The sequence below is a fragment of the Daphnia carinata genome, chromosome 6, assembly GCF_022539665.2.
Source record: "Daphnia carinata strain CSIRO-1 chromosome 6, CSIRO_AGI_Dcar_HiC_V3, whole genome shotgun sequence".
NCBI classification, from domain to species: Eukaryota; Metazoa; Arthropoda; class Branchiopoda; order Diplostraca; family Daphniidae; genus Daphnia; species Daphnia carinata.
Window position 1 is genome coordinate 1,363,698 of NC_081336.1, and position 18,561 is coordinate 1,382,258.

At 39.7% G+C, this 18,561-nt stretch overlaps 3 protein-coding genes and 3 long non-coding RNA genes across 6 annotated transcripts; 3 read left to right on the forward strand and 3 right to left on the reverse strand.

Moving 5' to 3' along the window:
* Window positions 1-28: 28 nt before the first annotated feature.
* Window positions 29-1,762, forward strand: LOC130689774 (SUMO-activating enzyme subunit 1-like). Its single transcript, XM_057512714.2, has 6 exons — window positions 29-262; window positions 333-498; window positions 560-816; window positions 881-1,071; window positions 1,142-1,286; window positions 1,393-1,762. The coding sequence occupies exons 1-6, from the start codon at window positions 171-173 to the stop codon at window positions 1,553-1,555; spliced, it is 1,014 nt and encodes a 337-aa protein (XP_057368697.1). The 5' UTR covers window positions 29-170; the 3' UTR covers window positions 1,556-1,762.
* LOC130689777 (uncharacterized) lies at window positions 960-3,346 on the reverse strand. The gene is made up of 4 exons (XM_057512721.2): window positions 3,193-3,346; window positions 2,602-3,083; window positions 2,353-2,529; window positions 960-2,133 (listed from the first exon to the last, which is right to left on the reverse strand). The coding sequence occupies exons 1-4, from the start codon at window positions 3,211-3,213 to the stop codon at window positions 1,968-1,970; spliced, it is 846 nt and encodes a 281-aa protein (XP_057368704.1). The 5' UTR covers window positions 3,214-3,346; the 3' UTR covers window positions 960-1,967.
* Window positions 3,347-3,721: 375 nt separating this feature from the next.
* Window positions 3,722-5,857, forward strand: LOC130689784 (uncharacterized). The gene is made up of 5 exons (XR_009000808.2): window positions 3,722-4,146; window positions 4,256-4,559; window positions 4,644-4,730; window positions 5,208-5,642; window positions 5,708-5,857. It is a non-coding gene; the product is annotated as an uncharacterized LOC130689784 (long non-coding RNA).
* A 56-nt stretch (window positions 5,858-5,913) lies between these two features.
* On the reverse strand, window positions 5,914-6,356 carry LOC130689788 (uncharacterized). Its single transcript, XR_009000813.2, has 2 exons — window positions 6,292-6,356; window positions 5,914-6,224 (listed from the first exon to the last, which is right to left on the reverse strand). It is a non-coding gene; the product is annotated as an uncharacterized LOC130689788 (long non-coding RNA).
* A 2,743-nt stretch (window positions 6,357-9,099) lies between these two features.
* Window positions 9,100-13,540, reverse strand: LOC130689782 (vascular endothelial growth factor receptor 1-like). Its single transcript, XM_057512725.2, has 13 exons — window positions 13,299-13,540; window positions 12,291-12,447; window positions 12,048-12,217; window positions 11,796-11,949; window positions 11,375-11,728; window positions 11,142-11,284; window positions 10,933-11,074; window positions 10,630-10,857; window positions 10,308-10,556; window positions 10,081-10,169; window positions 9,887-10,006; window positions 9,694-9,823; window positions 9,100-9,632 (listed from the first exon to the last, which is right to left on the reverse strand). Exons 1-13 carry the CDS (start codon window positions 13,452-13,454, stop codon window positions 9,406-9,408), a joined length of 2,319 nt encoding a protein of 772 aa, XP_057368708.2. The 5' UTR covers window positions 13,455-13,540; the 3' UTR covers window positions 9,100-9,405.
* On the forward strand, window positions 9,444-10,225 carry LOC132088066 (uncharacterized). The gene is made up of 3 exons (XR_009421223.1): window positions 9,444-9,585; window positions 9,658-9,859; window positions 9,928-10,225. It is a non-coding gene; the product is annotated as an uncharacterized LOC132088066 (long non-coding RNA).
* Window positions 13,541-18,561: the final 5,021 nt, after the last annotated feature.

Here is an 18,561-nt window from a genome sequence, read left to right on the forward strand (position 1 = left end):
TATGGAAATTTGGCAACGGTGTTCTTTTTCGTTTGGTTATTACAAAATTCCATACATCCACTGCGTTAGATTTTGGAAAGCTTATTCCAAAACCTCGTGTGCTGTATTCGAATCCCAGAAATTGCATTTTCTTTTGTCTCATTTTTGAAATCTACCAATACTATAAAACAATGGTGGCTGAAGAAGAAGTAACAATCAGTGAAGCAGAAGCAGCACTATACGACCGGCAGATTAGACTTTGGGGATTGGAAGCACAAAAACGGTGTGTCAACAGCTAAACACAGTTGAAAGTGTATTTAATTTGACTGTCAAACCATTTTCATTTATTGCAGTCTAAGGGCAGCCAGAGTTCTACTGATAGGGCTAGGAGGCTTGGGTGCCGAAATTGCCAAAAACTTGACTTTGTCTGGTATTAAATCTCTGACTCTGCTTGATCACAGGGTTGCTGTTGCAAATTCTGCCAATTTCCTAATCCCTTTAGAGAATGTTGGGAAAAATGTAAGCACAACATTTTCTTTACCTATATTTTTACCTCATGTTTTTGCATTCAATGCCGTAGGTGGTTGAAGCATCTTTAGAGAGAGTTCAACGCTTGAATCCAATGGTGGAAATTTTAACTGACACAGAAAATATTACAGCCAAGAATGAAGACTTCTTTGGCGGGTTTGATGTTGTATGTGCCACTCGACTGGCAGTAGAAGAGTCCATCAGGATTAATGATATCTGCCGCAAACACAGCATCCCATTCTATTCAGGCGATGTGTTTGGATTTGGTGGTTTCTTTTTTGTGGATTTGCTTGAACATGAGTATTCCGAGTAAATGCCCTATCAGACTTGTCTGTATTTACAGGCTATATTAATATTTGGTTTTGTTATTCAGAGAAGTGACTGTTCCTGCTGCAACCTCTAAAGATTGTTGCAAGCCAAAGAAAAGTGACCCAAGTGAAACGAAAACTGTCAAACATGTTTTGAACTATATTCCATTACAAACAGCATTTGAAGCTGATCCATCGTCTCAACTCAACAAGAGAAGTTGGCAGCGCATTAGAAGCCATTTCATTACGATGAAAAGTATAGATTAAGGATCAACTATAGTTGCTTGTGTATCGATTAGCATCGTTATCTATTGTTTTAACCACAGGTTTGCTGATGTTCCGGTCTCAAATGAAACGCGACCCAGAAGTTGCAAACCGCCAGTCAGACATTGCGAAACTGTGCGAAATTCGGGATCACATTCTGCACGAAATGAAACTAGACAATCAAACGGTTGACAGTGGCATATTCGAGTAAGTATTGCATTAGAAATTCGATACCCCGTTAAGCAAATTAGTTTCCAGTTTTGTTTGTTTTCATTGTTTTTAACATGTTTTGGTTTTACTATGAATTCGTTAGAACGGTTTTTGGCGAACTTAGTCCGGCGGCTGCAGTGGTGGGTGGAGTCTTGGCTCAAGAAATAATCAAAGCAGTGTCCCATAAGGACGCACCTATCCGTAATCACTTTTTCTTTAACGGTGCTACAGATTTCAGTGGTGTTGTCGAAGCCATTGGATTTTAAATGGGCTGTAACACATTTTTTTTCCCTTTTATACATTTTTCATTCAAAATCATTTATCTTTATGCTCGACGTCTAGATAAACTTAGTAAACAAGAGGTTTATCTCTCACGAAATCCTATACGAGACATCCATAATCTCGTTCCGCCAACTATTACACAATGGTTCGACTGGGAAAAGGAAATAATCGGGTCACGATTAAGCTTAGTAAAGGATGATGGTGCAGAAGGGTTAAGAAAGGAATTTTGGCAAATCTTGGTCATGTCATAAAAAGGGCAATTCAGGGCACGTTTTGCAAATAAATAACAATTTCTAGTAGTTGAATAAATATTAAATAGTCATTTCACAGAATCCATTAGGCCAATGGAGCATGGGCCACTTGCAGGCTTGAGGAAGCTGTTGCAAGTCTCTTTCTTCAAGCCGTTGATGGTGGATAGAAGTAGCTGACGAGGAAATTGGCCGCTCCGATTAGACTGAAAGCGCATCGGTAACGCCGTTCACATTCTTCTGTTTCTTGCCGTCCAAAATCGGCTGCAAGTTGAAATCCACTCGGTTTATCGTTTTCCCGGGATTGAGGTGATCTGAGCGTGAAGAAAAAGACAAACCCAGTCACGCATCAGTGAAAGTTGATGGTAACGGTGAACATTTTTAAAACTATCCCGACACTTTATAGACTCTCTTTTTTAGTGTTACTAACTTTTTCCTTTCCACGTTGTAGTTACAAAAAAGAAAAACAGTCTACTAGGAATTGTTAGTCAACCGTAAAGAAAAACAACTTGATGAAAGCCTTACGAACTTACAACATAAAGTAGCGGATAGGCAAAACCAGGTAGCCATAGCGTTCCGGATTTCGATAAGTCTCGCAAACTGATCTCTGCACGCACGTTTTGGCGTCCAGACCAGCAAAAGAGGCCACATTATTCAGCATGGGAAGGATAGATGAAGCCATGTCATCTTTCTTTGCCCTGGCTTCCGTTCTGTAAAAGAAAGATTTACCTTACAATTGTTTGTGCCCTCTAAAAAAAGATGTTTTTTTTTTATTAGCGTACTCTACTACTGTCTTCTTTCCTAGAGCAGAACGAGCTGTCCAGACATAGGGCATAATAGCGATACCACCGACAATGGCCAGACCGAACAGCGACAAGGCGGCTTGTTTGGTGTAGTCTTTTCCGGCCGTAGCTCTGTCTGGAAGCGAGAAGGAGAAGAGCGGAATGGTGAAGGCCAATGTCGTGTTGAAGATGCCCGAGGAAGAGCGGCCTGTTTCACCATCTCTAATTTCTCTTTTGACAATCTTCAACAAATCACCAAAATAGCGACCTTCCGAGCCTTCTTCTTCGTCAACTTCGATAGGCGACATTGCGTTGTTATTCAATTCCGCATGATCATCGTCTTCACTGTCAGCGACGTCTTGAAGATCAGGTCGGGACGTCGATGCTGCGCTCGAACTGTTGAATAAGCTCAAAGTCTGCGAGAGCAGCAACCAAAAGACGATGCCCGATAGAACGTGCTTGTAGAAGTGACGCATTTTCACCTAGAAAAAAACAAAACAAACAAATCGATTAGAAGGAAGTCGAAGAAATGAAAAGGTTTTAAACAAAAAAAAATGAGTCATGTTCCTGTTGATGACTCAAGTTGTGTACCGGCTTTAAAAGCTGTTTCATCTTTATATAACCGTGACCAAAAGTGACGGTAGGGACGTCGATTGGGCGCAGGAGATAAACCACAATGGGACACGGACCAGTGCGAATGCGCTTACTAACCAAAAGCGTCCAGCTTCGAAACCGCACACACACAGACGATATGTTTTATTGCTATCACTACACTGTGGCCGTGTGCAACATAAACAGTTGCCGAAAGTATCTGGAATTATTGGCCGTCGTAGCGGCCAAAAGACGAAGAAAGGTCCAGTGGAGAAAAGAAAGAGAATCGAGTCACGCTCCGAGTCGCGTGGTGGTGGTTTCCTGTCGTCGTCGACTCGGTCTCGTAACGGTAACAGAGTCGGCATTGTTCATTCCATCCCCTGCTTTGCTCGCTTCCCTTCTAATCTCATATCGGACAAATAGGGACTCCACTGGGTCAAACTAGTCGACGTGCTGTCTGGCATTCGTTAACATCTCCCCATATCCGCGATGGCCCATCTTCGTCAATTATTCTACACGGACGTTCGTTTGATGGACCGCAAGGTTGTCACGTCGCACCATTAAAAAGGTCAACTTCCGCACTATTTAAAAATCCCGTTGTACAACTAAATTTTGTGTTTTTAAATTTTTGAATTTTTATTTCCGCATAGGATATAACCTTCGCACCTGATGGATTTGTAAAAATCCGGCTTCACAATGAAAATCACGTTAAAACGCACTTTGCGAATTCACGGTGCACGTCGAAATAGGAGAGCGACTGTTCCTTTTGAACACCGCGCATCAACTACTGGATGTTCCCCTCATTTCGTCATTTGACTACTGGGTTTCCTCCTCCCCTTCCAGGAGGATGGAATTGGTTTTGCCATAGAAGAAAAAAAGAAAAAGAATTCTGTTGAAATCAACCTTTTCCGTGGGAACCTGTCATCCGAATACAGCCTAGAAACCCAGTGTGGCGTGAGTATATTCCGTTCATCTAAACTACATTACAGTATAATACCTCAAAAACGGAGAGAGGTTTGTTCATTATTTAGTTGTCTCATACTTGTTCTTTCTTTTCGTCCAGGCAAGCATAATTCATCCGCTGAACCGTGTGCCTCAATCATGTTGCCGTCGCGCTATGATTGAATATTCATCAAGTGTGACGGACAACAACAATCGTTGTTTTTAATATGTGCGCGTCACGAAAGAAAATGCTGAAAGAGCAGGAGTAGGTGGGAGAAGAGTAGCTGTGCGTGTAACTATGTACACACATCCATTATGATCTGAACAACTGAGGACCATTTATCTCGGCTCCATTTAACTTTGCGTGGCTGCTTGCGCAATGGAAAGAAAAACCCTGCGTGACGCGTGTAAGCTGTTTCTTCCCGGTAATACCTCAAACCTCATTTTCACGTGCACGAAAGTGTCTTATTAATCTTTTTTTTTTTTTTTTTTTAAATGTTACTCCTCAGTCAGAATTGCGTGGACTAAAAATAGGAAAGAAACAAAACCGGACTCGCTCCATCAACACGGATGGCTTCATTCCCACTGCCACCCAGGTAGATGGTGCATTATTCTAAACAGCTTGTTGGGGTTGTACAGCGATTAGTAGATTGCGCACACTAGGTACGTGAGTAAGTTCTGCGAAAGTTGCGAAATTTCAATTGTTAAAACGAGGAGAAAGCAGGTGGAGGAAATGTAGGACCCATTGTAACCCTTTCCTATTGAAGATGACATCAACACAGCTTTTCGTGGGGCCGGCTTTTGGGACTTCCGACCGCAACCCCACAAAGTTTTAATTTTTCATTTTCAAAAGGAAAAATGAAAATTGCAATTTAATAAATGCCTACCTTCAGTTTAGCAGGGAAGAATCTTGGAAAGAGAAGTCGGTAATCACTACCTCTCGAAGACGCTTGAAACTGTAATTTGACAAAAGTAGAAATCAACTGTGAACGACGTTTGGCCAGACAGCGAGTTTTATGATGTGGGTCGGCCAAAGCGTTGCTCATTTTCCCTGTCTATTTTTTTTATGTTAGGGTTTAGAGGAGGAGTTTGTAATCACCTGGTAGTTAATAGGATCACTGCCGGTCATTTCGTGTCTCGCATGGGAAATTGACGCGTCCCAACCGGATCCAGCCGCTATGTTGATGCACCGACGGTAGCACTCTTTCCGGCTTTGGTTCTATAGATACAAACTCTTCGTGATAACGGCATTGTTTGAACGACCGAGATTTCCCAATTCACTTTGTCTCGGGTAATTTGCTTTTAGCTTTTCCAACACATCTCATCCTTATCACTTTAAAGTTTAAAGAGAATCATGTTTCAGGGGCTGTGTCTTCATGAATCCCGAGCTATTCTATCTGAGTAGCTATTTCAGCGGATCAATCGACAGTGTTTTTTATCGATTTCATGCGGTTTGTGAAGCCTCGCCCGAATGGGGTTATTGAAGAAGATTTTCTGTCAAACTGCAGGTGACGTCATGTTGCGTTCTGTAGCTCTTCTCCGTCCGCTGATTGAATACTAATTCATTCAACAGTCTGTTTTGTAATAGTAATTAACGTGGAAGTTCAGACCATATAGTGTCAACACCGCATACCGTAACAGCTGGAATTTGTGAGGAAACAAAGGTAAAGTTTTACGACATTGTAATTGATGTCTGTACAGTTGCATTAGTATGTTCTACGTGGTACTTTATTGATTAACTTGTTTTGACAGATCGTAGATTCGCCAGAAAAATATTCGTAAGGTAAGTTCATCTTCTATTTTTCTTATTTTATTAGTACAGCGCTTGCGGTATTGAAATCACCATCGTTCTCAGCTCTATTTAATTTTTCGTGTAGTCCGTGCTGTACAAATTATTATAATAGTTCATTACAATACAGGTAGGATATGGATGCGAAAAAAGCCACCCAAGAAAGTACGTGAGGAATTAAAGTTAAAATAGAAAATCCATCATCGTCGGTAGTTTTCTGCAGTGAAATTGGCGTCGGTGACTTGTCAGCATTGCCGCTTGGATTTCGGCTCCTGGCCATTTCCATGTATGGAAGGTAAACCTGTAACACACAGCAAATGATGCAAACAATCGTAACTGAGGCTTTTAATGAGTGAAGTTTCTCTGACCTTTCGCTAAACTGTGCGTTGCGTGTGGTTTGAAATGAACTTTATATGGACCACTGTGGTGGTTGTTTGAAGTCATCTTATCTTCTTTTTTTCGTTGCACGCGTTACATTTTTATCTACTTTGACTTGTGTTAGGTACAAGTTTGGAATGTACCTGTAAATATTTAATCAGCTTATCTAAAAGTAGGTCAAATACTTTAAACTTCACTTCCTTCAAATGGATATCCTACGAGATAATGAAAAGAAAACGTGGCTAGGCTCGTAGATTCACCGTATTCGGTAAGTGTTCTCTTTAAGTTCATTCTACCGGCTGAAGACACTATCTTTTCATTACTAACTGTAGGACCACAACAGACCTAGGAACCGGATTTTCCTTATGAGATTCATTGGAGCATCTCAGTCTTGATATCAATTAGCCGCCGTAAATAGCTGTAAAATCAAGTCGGCATAGAGGCTTCGAGATACTTAACACAGGAGGTTATTAAGTGTGGACGAAAATTGCCGTTATTTATCTCATCAAACTTCGAAAAACATGGAGACACGATTGAAACTGACCCAACACAAATATTTGAACAGGGAGAGAAAAAATTCGGAACGGGATTCGAACTCAAACTTCCTGCATCATGTTTGGGAAGGACTTGAACCCTCTACTTCACTGATCAGTAGGGACGCTTTATAATTTCCTTACGTAGAGTATCGTTGTGGGAATGGTCTGGTATCCTCCCGCAGGTTGACGATTTTAAATCGGGTGAGTAAAAGCCACAGTTGTAAATATTTACAAGATTCAACTATAATTGTTTCCAACCTCTTCAAAGTGCTAAAACTTACCTATCGGGAATCGAACTTTACATGTATAAATCAACCAGATATTTTTTTTTTTTTTTAGATTGGCGATAGGCCAACATTTAAACCGCTATTTTAAAAAAAATGGCCGACGTGTACCTAATTCGCGCCCACACCCTCGCAGTTCAATCATCTCGAATCGTTTATATGTGGGGTTCAATACTGTTTCATCAAAACAGGCATTAAAAAAAAAGTTTGGCAAATTCAAAACATGTCATCCAATTAAAGAGTATATTTAGTTTGTTTGAATAGTGTAAAGCCAGATGGCGCTTTGAACTAGGTAGGTCACACAAAATTAATAAAAGGACCTATTCGTTTGGCATAAATGAAAGGAAAAGGTGGCCAATGCGTTTAAAAATGATGGATCGAAGTGTTACTACGTGAAATAGTACAAACAACTTAAAATTGGTCTCAGAAGATGAAAATCCAACTGCCAAAGTAGGACCACCATACAGGTGCACAATGGGGTCGCGGATTGAATGTTCGAGAATGAAAGAAAGCATCCCACTAAACGAAGGTAATCTGTTTGAGGGACAAGCATATGTTCCTCACCGGGGTGTAACTTTATGTTAAGGTTTTTTTTTTACCATTGCAAGTTATGTTCAATTCTTTAAAATGTTGCTCTTCAGGTGAAGCAGAACTACCAGCCACATTATACAACATTAGGTCAGACCTCAAGTGTTGAAATGGGATTATTAAAAGAGGTAATTTACATTTATTCATTTGATGTTATAGGTTTTACTGAGTTGACACAAGAAAAAGTAAATCTAACGAAACTATTTATTCGAACTTATTGCTTGCCATGTACAGCATGTCAGCCACTGATGAAGCCACCCTAAAACACTTCGCAGAAATAAAATAAAGAGGAAAAAGCCTATTGTCAACAGGTATCACACATACCAGGCTTGTTTTTTCAAGCATTTTTGAAATTCTAGCACTGTTTACACAAAATTTTACTTCCACATATATTGTTCGTTATTCATCTTGAAGTAGTTGTAGAATTTGTTTTGAACACAATTTATTTTGTGTTTTTGTTTTCTTAGATGTGGACCTGAACCTGCAATTGATGTTATAGCCATGAAGATGACTGATGATCTTTATTGACGTTAACATACCATAACTGGAATGGATGATCTTTATAAAGATCTTAATGCACCATGGCGGGTATTGATAGAAAAACTGGTAAATTGTTTTAATTTTGAAACGCGTAAGATCATTAAGCGAAATGGCTAACATCATTCCAAATTGAATTCAGATAGAACAGATATTCGACTTGTATTACAATTTGAAATTTATTTGCGATCCTTCGCATCTGAACCAAAAAAACTCTGGCAAGTGGAGAGTTGGAGACCCATAAATAGGTGAGTAGATGTCGGGATACCGATCATCCTTTCCAAGTTGACGTCAGGTAAAACAGAAAAACTCACATTCAACATGCATTACAGTTTAAATTTATTAGCGGTTCGTCGAATACGAGCCTGGAAACCTCTCGGGAGCCGACACCCATAAATATCGGTGGGTAGACGCCAAAATGGACTGACAATAGCCACGTGTTACTTGGACAACGGTCATTGATTTCTTGGCTTTACAAAATGTCACGGTCGGTGAACATACGGCTTGTTTATTAATATCCAGGTTTTGCATCTATTTTCCCTAGCAATAGCATGTGATTTTTAATATTATAATTAATTATTTCCAAACATTTTTAGTGTACCATTACGCCTAATGTTATCCCGCGTAGGTAAAAAGGGGTTTCTGTGGGCGGCAGCAAAGAAATCCATTTTTGCCTGCTGAATTGTGAAACAGTTGGCACTGCTTTCTTTGGAATAGTAAAAATAACCACCGTATTATAGGTATAAAATCAAGCTGAAGTTCCATGAATTCTTTTTTTTTTTTTTTTTTTTTTCAAAAAGTTTACCTTATAAATGTAACAGCAATCGGAGTTTAAGGTGTTCTGTTTGTTTGAGAAACTTCATTATTAAGTGTGATCGAGATGTAGCGCACAGGCAGGTACACATTCCCCGCTGAAGCGCGAAGAACAGTTCATGGTCTTAGGAATCAGGAAAGGAGATACCGCAGCTAATTACAGGTGAAGAAAGCTTTGTTCATGCGGTGGTTAATGGATGCATTTACCACAAATTTCTTTCGGCTCTGTGCTTTGACTTAAAAACTCGTGAGTATACGAGAGATCGAACTGTGATATTTACATTCGTGACCCCATTTTAGTAAATAATTTTTGTAGAAAAAGGATTTAAACTGGAATAATGTTGTTTTAAATTTGAGTTAGGTTTTCCCTCCAGCACAATCCTTCTCCATAAGTGAGATCTGTCATGTGACGGCTGATAATCTCCTTCAGCTGATTAAAAGTGGGTCTCGCTTTCGGATCCGAATTCCAACAATTGGTCATAATTTCTCCAAACAAATTGGGTGCATATTCTGGTTTTTCCATACGGTACCCATTCTGAATTTCTTTAATGAGTTGGTGACCAGCGTCCATTCCTTTAATAGATTGATATTTTTACAGGAAAAATTCAAAGTATTTCATGTACTTTATTCCCACCTGGATACGGGACTTTGCCTAGCGTAAAGAGTTCCCATAGAAGAACTCCGTACGACCATACGTCAGATTCGGACGAGAAAATGCGATCTGTTAACGATTCAATTGCCATCCATTTGACCGGCATTAATCCCTGCGCATTAAAACACAATTATGCAGATACGTAATGGTAATCTTTCACGTGTAGTTTAGTTACCTCTTTTCTCTGATAGTTGCCTTCATAATACATTTTCTTAGCCATCCCGAAATCGGCCAATTTGACAACCCCATCATCGGCTAGCAAAACATTTCGCGCCGCCAAATCACCATGGAGAACCTGAAAATTGCTCAAGTACGTAATCAATTTATCTTATCAGACTTTTCGAACTCAATAGGAATTTCAGCTCTTACCTGTTTGCTAACCAAATATTCCATTCCATGAGCTATTTGGAAAGACCAGGAAATTAAATCGCAAGTAGAAATGTATCGTTCTAAAACGTAATTTAGTGCTGGTGGCTGATTCTGATAGAACGGTTGTGTTGGCGATTGGCATCGATTTGAATCAACTGGTGGATTTTCTGAACAGGGTAGGACAAACATTTGCATCTCGTTATGATGGTTTACTTTTTATTATTTTTTCAAGTTGCTTAGATACATAGTCTTACCAGACCGTTCGGATGTCAAACGTCCATCTGGCGGAAATTTGTCGCACGGACTGCTTCTTTCGGTTTGGTGCTCGGACACATACGGTGTTTCATTCTTTTTATCGGAAACCGATTTCATGTGGCCGAAACCATCTACTAGGTTGATGAAACTGTTTCGATGTTTTGTCAAGTAATTTTGCAAGTTACCAAACCGACAGTACTCAACTATTATGAAGAGTTCGCCTAAACGTAAGTACCCGAAATTTTATGGCCTCTACTTTATTTTGGAACAGTCCTTATACTGCTTCCCACTTACCTTTTGACATTTGCTTAGTGCAGGCTCCTAGTAAACTGACGACGTTTAGGTGGGATCCTAAGTAAATAAGTATCTTCATTTCGCTGACGAGGGCTTCCATTGCGGCCATGTTGGTATGAGATCGGATCATTTTGACGGCCACCGTTTTAATAGTGCCCTCCGAGCCTTTAATCCCCATGGCTTCGGCCCGAACGACACGACCAAAACATCCAGCGCCTAGCTGCGCCCCTGAGAGGATATTAAAAAACAACGGTGTAAAAGAGAGCCCCGAATGTCGTAAGCAAATACTGTACAAAATCAAACCCAGTTTCAATCGATATCTAGGAAATTCCCATTGTTTGTCGTAGGGGAGCAGTTCAGTTTGTTCTTCGATGGGCAACTGGCAGTTGATTTCCTTAACGTTTCCAGCCAGCAGTTTCTTAACTCCTGGGAACACTTGCTGCTTCTGTTACAATGGAACCGTTTACGTTAACAGGCAAGTCCCATTACGTTGGTTATTGTTATCTGTTTACCTTTTCGAAATAGAGTTTGACACCGATACCTAGGCCAAGTACGAGACATGCTGCCAAAGTAACAGACAAAGTAACAAGGGTAGTCGTTTGTATGGTTTTCTCAAACAGGACAAAATTAGATACAGGTTCGCTGTTGGTTTTATCTAGATAGAAATTGGGAGTTTCATGATTATCCGTTCCAACGCCATTACTTTCTATGACCATTCATTTTTATTCGTAAAACATTGCCCTACCTTTGATTTGAAAGGAAATTAGTTTAGTTACTGCGTCTTTATCCTTGTTCGCTTTGCATTGAAAAGTTGTATAGGTATTTTGATTGACCTCAAAAAGATCGAGCCGACTCTCGTAATAATTCAAAGTGAATCCGCCTGTATTTCTCTGTTTACTGTAATCGTGCGTCTTAATTTGAATGCCTTCTGGCGGACTCAGTTCATTGATGATTCTCATCCTTCCCGTATTTTTCATTTCATAGGCCCATTCCGGTGGCGATGGGAACTTTATTTCAGCGAAAAGTGTGCGACAGATCAAGGTGACGTTACTTCCTTCCGGCGGATCTTCAGGTTTACCCATTCTGGTAAGCTCAATTCCTGTTTAAATTTTTATTAGACAACTGAATAATTAAGCTGTTTGCGTTGGGAGGGGGATGTAATGTACCTTTGACGCTGATTGTGAAATGTTTCTCATCAGTGATATTACCCATTGTTCCAACACATCGGTAATTGCCAGTGTTACTGATCATCACTTTTTTTAGTGTCAGCCCGACTTCTGGTTCCAGCGACCAACTGGAATACGGATCGGCTAACACATCCTGTTGATTTTTTTTTCCCATATTGATTTGATTAGACAGTAGCTAATGACGTTTCGTCGAAACGATAGGCGTTTGAATTTTCCGGTTTTTTTCTTTACCTCGAAACTAGGCTCTTTGTTGAGTTGATCGACGTGAATAAGAGAGACGCTAACGTTGGGATGTGTTGGTTTGCAAGGGATGTGAACACCCAGTTCGCCTTGGTGGAAAAAGTATAGATTGTAATTGGGGTAACGGCTCATGTCATTGATGATGACAAGATTCCGGTTATCTAGTGGCAAAAAAAATCATTTATTGTCACCGTAGAATCTCTTGTCGTTGATGGTCGCGTGATGAATACTAACCGAAAACATAGATATATTGTTTCACTCCCACGTGCCCGTAGAAGAATTGGTAATAGCCCGTGTCTTGGTGGGTAACGTTTATCAATGTCATGGTCGATGACATATAAGTGCCATTCTTGCCAAACGTCGTACGAAAGCGGGCATTGATTTTCATTAGCTGCAAGCAATATCAAAAGAATTTATTTGGAAACATCTGAACCGAAACCGTAGTAGTTATGGGCCCTATTATTATTATCAATAGCGCCGAGGGAAATTGCGTTCCATCCGACCTGTTCAAGCGTGGCAAATGGAAAGTGAAAACAGCAAAGCTGAATGGGGGAACTTAATGTTAATAATGTTTCGCACTGCAGGGAAATATTAGGTATCTATTCTTTCTTTTTCATCTAAAACTGCTTACGACACCAGCGTGAGTTTTTTTCCCTGTACAAAAAAAAAGAGAGTGTGTTGTCGTGCACTACGCGATATGACTCCATAAACATCTGACTAAGGGCCTCCTTTGTTCTTTTCAACATAAAAAATGGCTTAACGTTTTCGGAACCATAAGCCGCTGCCCTTTCCAGGCGCTTATGTGTTGCATCGCTTCCGATTAATCTTTGGCATTCCCTTACGTCCTATCGAGTACGCCGTTCGCATAATACTAGGTCTCCTTCGCTAGCTGTTCGGTCATTTCAATAAAAATGTTCCAACAACGACAACTGGAACTCTTTTAGTTTTCGTTTGGGCCTATTGTAGTGAACAAAAAGGGAGACAATCGGAAGCGTTTCGAGCGTCGTAAAAACAGCGAACAAACAGACAGTTTCGTACGCTATCTCGTTTGTTCTGGGATTCCAAGTCTGCGTCCCATAAATCAACAAAAGACGGCCGTTTTTTATCCCCTACCTGTATAGCTACAAATAGATCACGCGATACAATGTCTGTTAACGTGCAAAATCCGCGAGCGGCACGACATTCACTTCTTTATTGTCCCATCGATCTGAGCTTAAAGGGGGAAAGATGCATTCTTATTACTTGTGAATTTTTTGTGAGGAAATCCGGCAATTCCCATTTCCAAATGGGATTCTTGTATAATTGATCTTCCGTATCATTTTCGTAAGCCACGCTGCATATGATCGTTAAAGCCGAACCGGCTTCAATCACACAATGCGTTTCGTTCGGAGTTATCATCCAGGCACCCTTTTCCGCTGATTGGATATCACTTTGACTGGCCACAGCAATCACACAAAACAGTATAAGCCCGACTTTTGATGCGATCATTTCGCTTTTCAGTTCACAACTTTCACTTTCTGTTAATACTGTTTTTTCTGCGATCGGATTTCGGATTTTATCTTGTTATGTGTGGTCGGCTACGAATCGTTGATCAAACACTCACAGCTATGGCTAGACTAAACAATATACGTTGTTTCTACCCAAACACCACCCCGCCTTTGATGTAGCGTGGACATGCGCGGAGTATGAAGCAAGAGAAGATGGACCTCAGAAAGTTAAAGGATTTTGTTGCCTAAGTGATGGGCATTTTTTTCGATTAACAAGATTTTCTGAGGGTGTCTTAATTGGGTTCCGGGTGACAAGTGACATGTTTACTCATCTTTTTTTTTTTCTTTTAAACTGTCACCAGGTTGATTGAGTGTTTGTTTTTTTCCAATTCCATTAGCAAAAACAGTATCCAGTAGCTTCGTGGCTATTTAAGTCACAGTTAATAAAAGCCGTTTCATCCAGGTTTTGGAAATGGAATAAAAAAAGGGTCGCGCTTTGCTTATCGTTTAATAATCTGCTTCGCATTTTCCGGGTGTGCTTCTTGCCGCAAGTGGATGGGTTTTAACTTTTCATTTTCTGATTTTCCCTTTCTCTGCAAGATCAGGCCATAGTCACGTAGGCCATATTTATAGCCAAAGACAACGTTAGTGTATAGATTATTTCTCTCCGTCTACGTTCAAGGAGGAGAAAAAAGTGATTTGATCCTGCTTACCCTGGACAAAATGGCCAAAATGGCCAAACACTATATGTTAGACATTACACAGGGCTATTGGTAGTTTGGCTTTTTTATTGGTTTGGAGGCAGCGTGACTTGGGCGGGAATACACGAAAATTTAAGAACATTCTGACAGACGTTTTGATTGCTCACGTGTTTGGCTTTTTAGCACGTCATGAATCGTCATATCACCAGCCCTTATTCATGTTGTAAAGTTGTTTGACATGGTCGACATGTTGTGCATCTGTTTACAAAACAGATCGTCTCAGAGGTTCGCTTTCGTTCGTTTATAACGTTTAGCTTGTGAGCAACATTTTCCTCGTGTTCCATTTTGCATTCAATTTTGAGGCTTATCTTTTGTGTTTTTTTGGTTACACGCTGGTCACAAAACTAGTTACATAGCCTATCAACGGCCGGTTCCAATGATGCAATCTTTATCGTACATCGTTGGTTTGAAAGCCTTGTCTTTTGACGACTTTGTTTCGTTGTCCTTTGCGTGTACATAATCGTTCATCCTGGCACTGGATGGCTGGACTACGCCCTCAAACGCGGACGGAATTCATTTGTCTAGAATAGTCTGCGCAGGAGTTCCACAGCAGCCAAGTTGACTGCATGTTCCGTTCGCTTTTCGTCTAGAAGTAGCCATCGTACTGTTAATGGATGAAATTATATGCACATCCGCCTTCGTGTGTTTGCCCACCATCGATTCTCTCTGTTGAGCATTCATTGAAAAACCTGGACATTCGCAAAAAAAAAAATTATCACGTATCGATTTACGATATTTTCATGTGAAAAATGTCTCTGTCCCTTCCGTTAAAGGATGGCCTTGAGTAGGTTACAAGTTATTTAAAAACTTGGCATGCTTCCAGAGTTTTTCATGTTGCTTTGCGGGGCCGTTAAAAACCATGTTTTATTAAGCATTAAATCTTGTGGTAGGCTAGGCTAGGCTAGGCTAGGCTAGGCTAGGCTAGGCTAGGCTAGGAAACAAGTAACAGCAGACTAATCCTTACATAGAAAGCTAAATATAATATTGCTAGAGTACTAAATTTAATGTTAAGAGCGTTTGACTTCATTGCGGTCGACGTTGCTGACGTGAGCATTTTTCCGAAATGATTGAATAACGGTATCAAATACGCAAACTAGGGTCATAAACAAAGCCATTTGCCGGATGACTTCGTTTCGTTCGATGCGTACCACACACAAAAACTTGACTAGATCTTTTAAGTTATTATCGGAAAACTCACTGTCCGTTTCTATTTTAACTTGGACAGTATTTGCTCGTGATGCTTTAAAATGGAATCATTTAATGGGTATTCAATTATTAACAGCATTACCGATCAATTTACGTCAACTGTTGCTTTCCTTGATCTTTTCTTCTCGCTGTTGTCATTGTAAACATTGAAACTGTGTGCGAAAGCATAGACAAGCTTTGGAACCTAACGTAAAATAGGTTGTGGAATTTTCTTATGGTAATTTAGGACGGGGACATATAGCAGACCATGCGAAAAAAAAGCCATTTCTGCGAATGTCAGGTTGACATTTGCTGTAGCAATATTTTGGAAAACTGCTGTTTTGTTGCGATATTGTTTTTCGTCATGCTTTGGGTACGAAAGAACTCGGAGTGTTATAGCTCCTTGCGTAGGTTTGATCGAGTGCTTTTGCGTCCAAATCTGATCTGGCGTTTTAAAGAATTTGCAAGTCAAAGTAGGAGCGACTGAGTTGCACTGTCTTTCTTTTGTTTCCGATTTTTCAAGGTACCCTGTCGCCATTAATAATTTTTTCCAATTAACTCAAAGCAGGCCGTTCTTTCCTCATTTTTCAAAGACTTTTCTCAACTTCACCTTAAATATAGTCGCTAACCAGAGGCATTTTTGTCTCCCATACGTCATTAACTCACATTATTGATCGTGTTTTTTAATTCGTAGAAGTAAAAAATCTTACTATCAAGGTTATTTCTTTAATCATACGAGTGTTCAGTAGTTGACTTGTACCTGTGTACACTACGTGTTGCTCAGTATTGTATGAATTAATCTGATGACGAATAGTTTGTGATTTAACACCGTTGACATTAGAAGAACCGATTAATACATTTTTGTTGTAATTTTCGTAGTATTAATTATCAGGAAACATTTATACAATCGCACACTTTATTATAACTGACACATTTACATAATTGAAACCAGAAACATACACACACACATGACACCAATTACACTTTCTGCAACTATTGGGTATTGAACCCTAATATTCGGCATAGCTTGCGGATGCTCAACCATTGAGCTATAGTCACATACAATTTCAATCTTTTATACCTTTAGTCAACGCACGATCATTTTGTATAGTCAATGTTTTCTTCTTGCTATGCTATTTGCCAGTTTGATCAGCGATAGTATTAGTATCATAGCTAATTTGTAAAGGGTCTGGCTACGGTGTCAGTATACTAAGGTTCAAACCCAGTACGATGCTAAACCCTTGGGTTAAATTCTTTTTCTCTTTTATAGCTTGGGTCACAATATTATTATACAGTCAATGTATCTCATCTCGATATGCTATTTGTTAGTCTCCTTTATTACTATATAAGTGTTGCAGCTTATATGTAGAGTGTCCGGCTTCGGTGCAAGAATTCTGTGGTTCAAATCCAGTCAGATATCAAAAAGCGTCCATATTCAAACGTTTCATAACCAAGTGGTATGAATTTGTTATTATTCATAATTTTGAAAATGTGTAATAGATGGCGGTTCGCTGTACTGATTGCTAGTCTGATCAACAAATCTATAAGTGATATAGCTATTGTGTAGAGTGTCCGTCTGTGGTACCGGAAGATATAGGATCAAATCCAGTAATAATTGCAAGCAAACAATTCACATTTTTCTGATTCTTATTATTGAATGTGTAAGACGGTGTCTTGAAATAACATGCAAAAATAGTTTTCGGCAAAATGTAACTCATGGATTAATGGTAGAGCATCGGGTTCGAGAATCGAATGTATAGGGATCGATCCTCAAAAGATAATCTCATAACTCAATATATCCCGAATATGAATGAGTTAATATATGTTTTTCTTGAAACATGCAATAGAAATTATTCTAAGTGTAAATATGTTGTCCTTAATAGACTTAGAAAAACAGACAAGGTTAATACATGATTCATGGCTCAGTGGTTGAGCATCGGCATTGTACGCCGGTGGTGAAGGGTTCAAGTCCCAAAACGAATCATGGATATAAATGTTTCAATTAAAACAAAATGTAAGCAAATGGATATGAATTCAAATATATGAAGCACAATGCTTACGTTTTCCAAATGTTTGGAATTCATGTGCATCACTATGACCTATCTAGAAAGAAATTAACACCTACGCTTTGAATCCGCTGTAAAATATATCAGTTTCTAAATACTAAGTACAGAGAAACATAATTTATTTATTAAAATTTGTTACTGGTTACGAGATTAAATGTTAGTAAAATATCCGTTCGCGTGCTTCGCACGAAGTTTCCCAACTCGACTTGCCCCGTGGAATCGTGACACCTGGGAAGGTATGGAAGCCCGTGGAATCGGAAACCTGACCTGGGAATCGAACCAGAAACCTACGAGTTGGGAAGCGGACGCCTTGCCTTTCTGGCATCTGCCCCCCTATATCCCCCCATTGGGATTTGGTTTTCTATTGACTCGCGCGCACTGTCACATTAATGTGTTGAAGTCTTAAACTTTTCATTAGTGTCACAAATAGCTCAATGGTAGAGCATCAGGTTAGCAAGCAAATATCTGTGGGTTCGAGACCCATTCAAGTGCCATGCGTATGGTATAGTGTCATATACTGATGTGTCAATAATTTTACAAATCATAATGTTTGAAATCAACAAATTGATTTCTCAAGCGATGTTACCATTTCAGGTCGCAGCATGATTACTGCTTCAAGTAATGTCTCATATAGAATATATTGGTTGTAAGTCCAATTCGTATCAATGTCGTATCAATGAACTCTTATGGGGATCGATCCCTATACATTCAACTTACGAATCCGATGCTCTACCATTGAGCCATGACTTACTTTAGATAGAAACCATTTTTGCAAGTCATCTCAGGACATCCTATTTTACATTTTCAATAAAATGGTAACTACTTGACCTAATGACTTAGACCGGATTCGAACCTCAGCCTTCTGCTTCCGCAGCCGGACACTCTACACATAAGCTATGATACTTATACAAACACTTATCAGATTGACAAATAGTATAGCGAGGCGACAAACATTGACTATACAATTTTACTGTGCGTTGACTAAAGGTATAAAAGAGAAAGTTTG

Excerpts from the sequence above, each read along its gene's own strand:
- LOC130689774 (XM_057512714.2), top strand. The coding sequence starts at position 171 with ATGGTGGCTGAAGAAGAAGTAACAATCAGTGAAGCAGAAGCAGCACTA. Across the intron at positions 1,072-1,141 it reads CCATTTCATTACGATGAAAA|GTTTGCTGATGTTCCGGTCT; the intron begins GTATAGATTAAG and ends TTTTAACCACAG. Across the intron at positions 1,287-1,392 it reads GTTGACAGTGGCATATTCGA|AACGGTTTTTGGCGAACTTA; the intron begins GTAAGTATTGCA and ends TGAATTCGTTAG.
- LOC130689777 (XM_057512721.2), bottom strand. The coding sequence starts at position 3,213 with ATGAAACAGCTTTTAAAGCCG. Across the intron at positions 2,530-2,601 it reads GGAAAGAAGACAGTAGTAGA|AACGGAAGCCAGGGCAAAGA; the intron begins GTACGCTAATAA and ends TTTCTTTTACAG. Across the intron at positions 2,134-2,352 it reads CCTATCCGCTACTTTATGTT|ATCACCTCAATCCCGGGAAA; the intron begins GTAAGTTCGTAA and ends CTTCACGCTCAG.
- LOC130689782 (XM_057512725.2), bottom strand. The coding sequence starts at position 13,454 with ATGATAACTCCGAACGAAACGCATTGTGTGATTGAAGCCGGTTCGGCT. Across the intron at positions 11,285-11,374 it reads AATTTCCTTTCAAATCAAAG|ATAAAACCAACAGCGAACCT; the intron begins GTAGGGCAATGT and ends ATTTCTATCTAG. Across the intron at positions 10,007-10,080 it reads AATATTTGGTTAGCAAACAG|GTTCTCCATGGTGATTTGGC; the intron begins GTAAGAGCTGAA and ends AGCAATTTTCAG.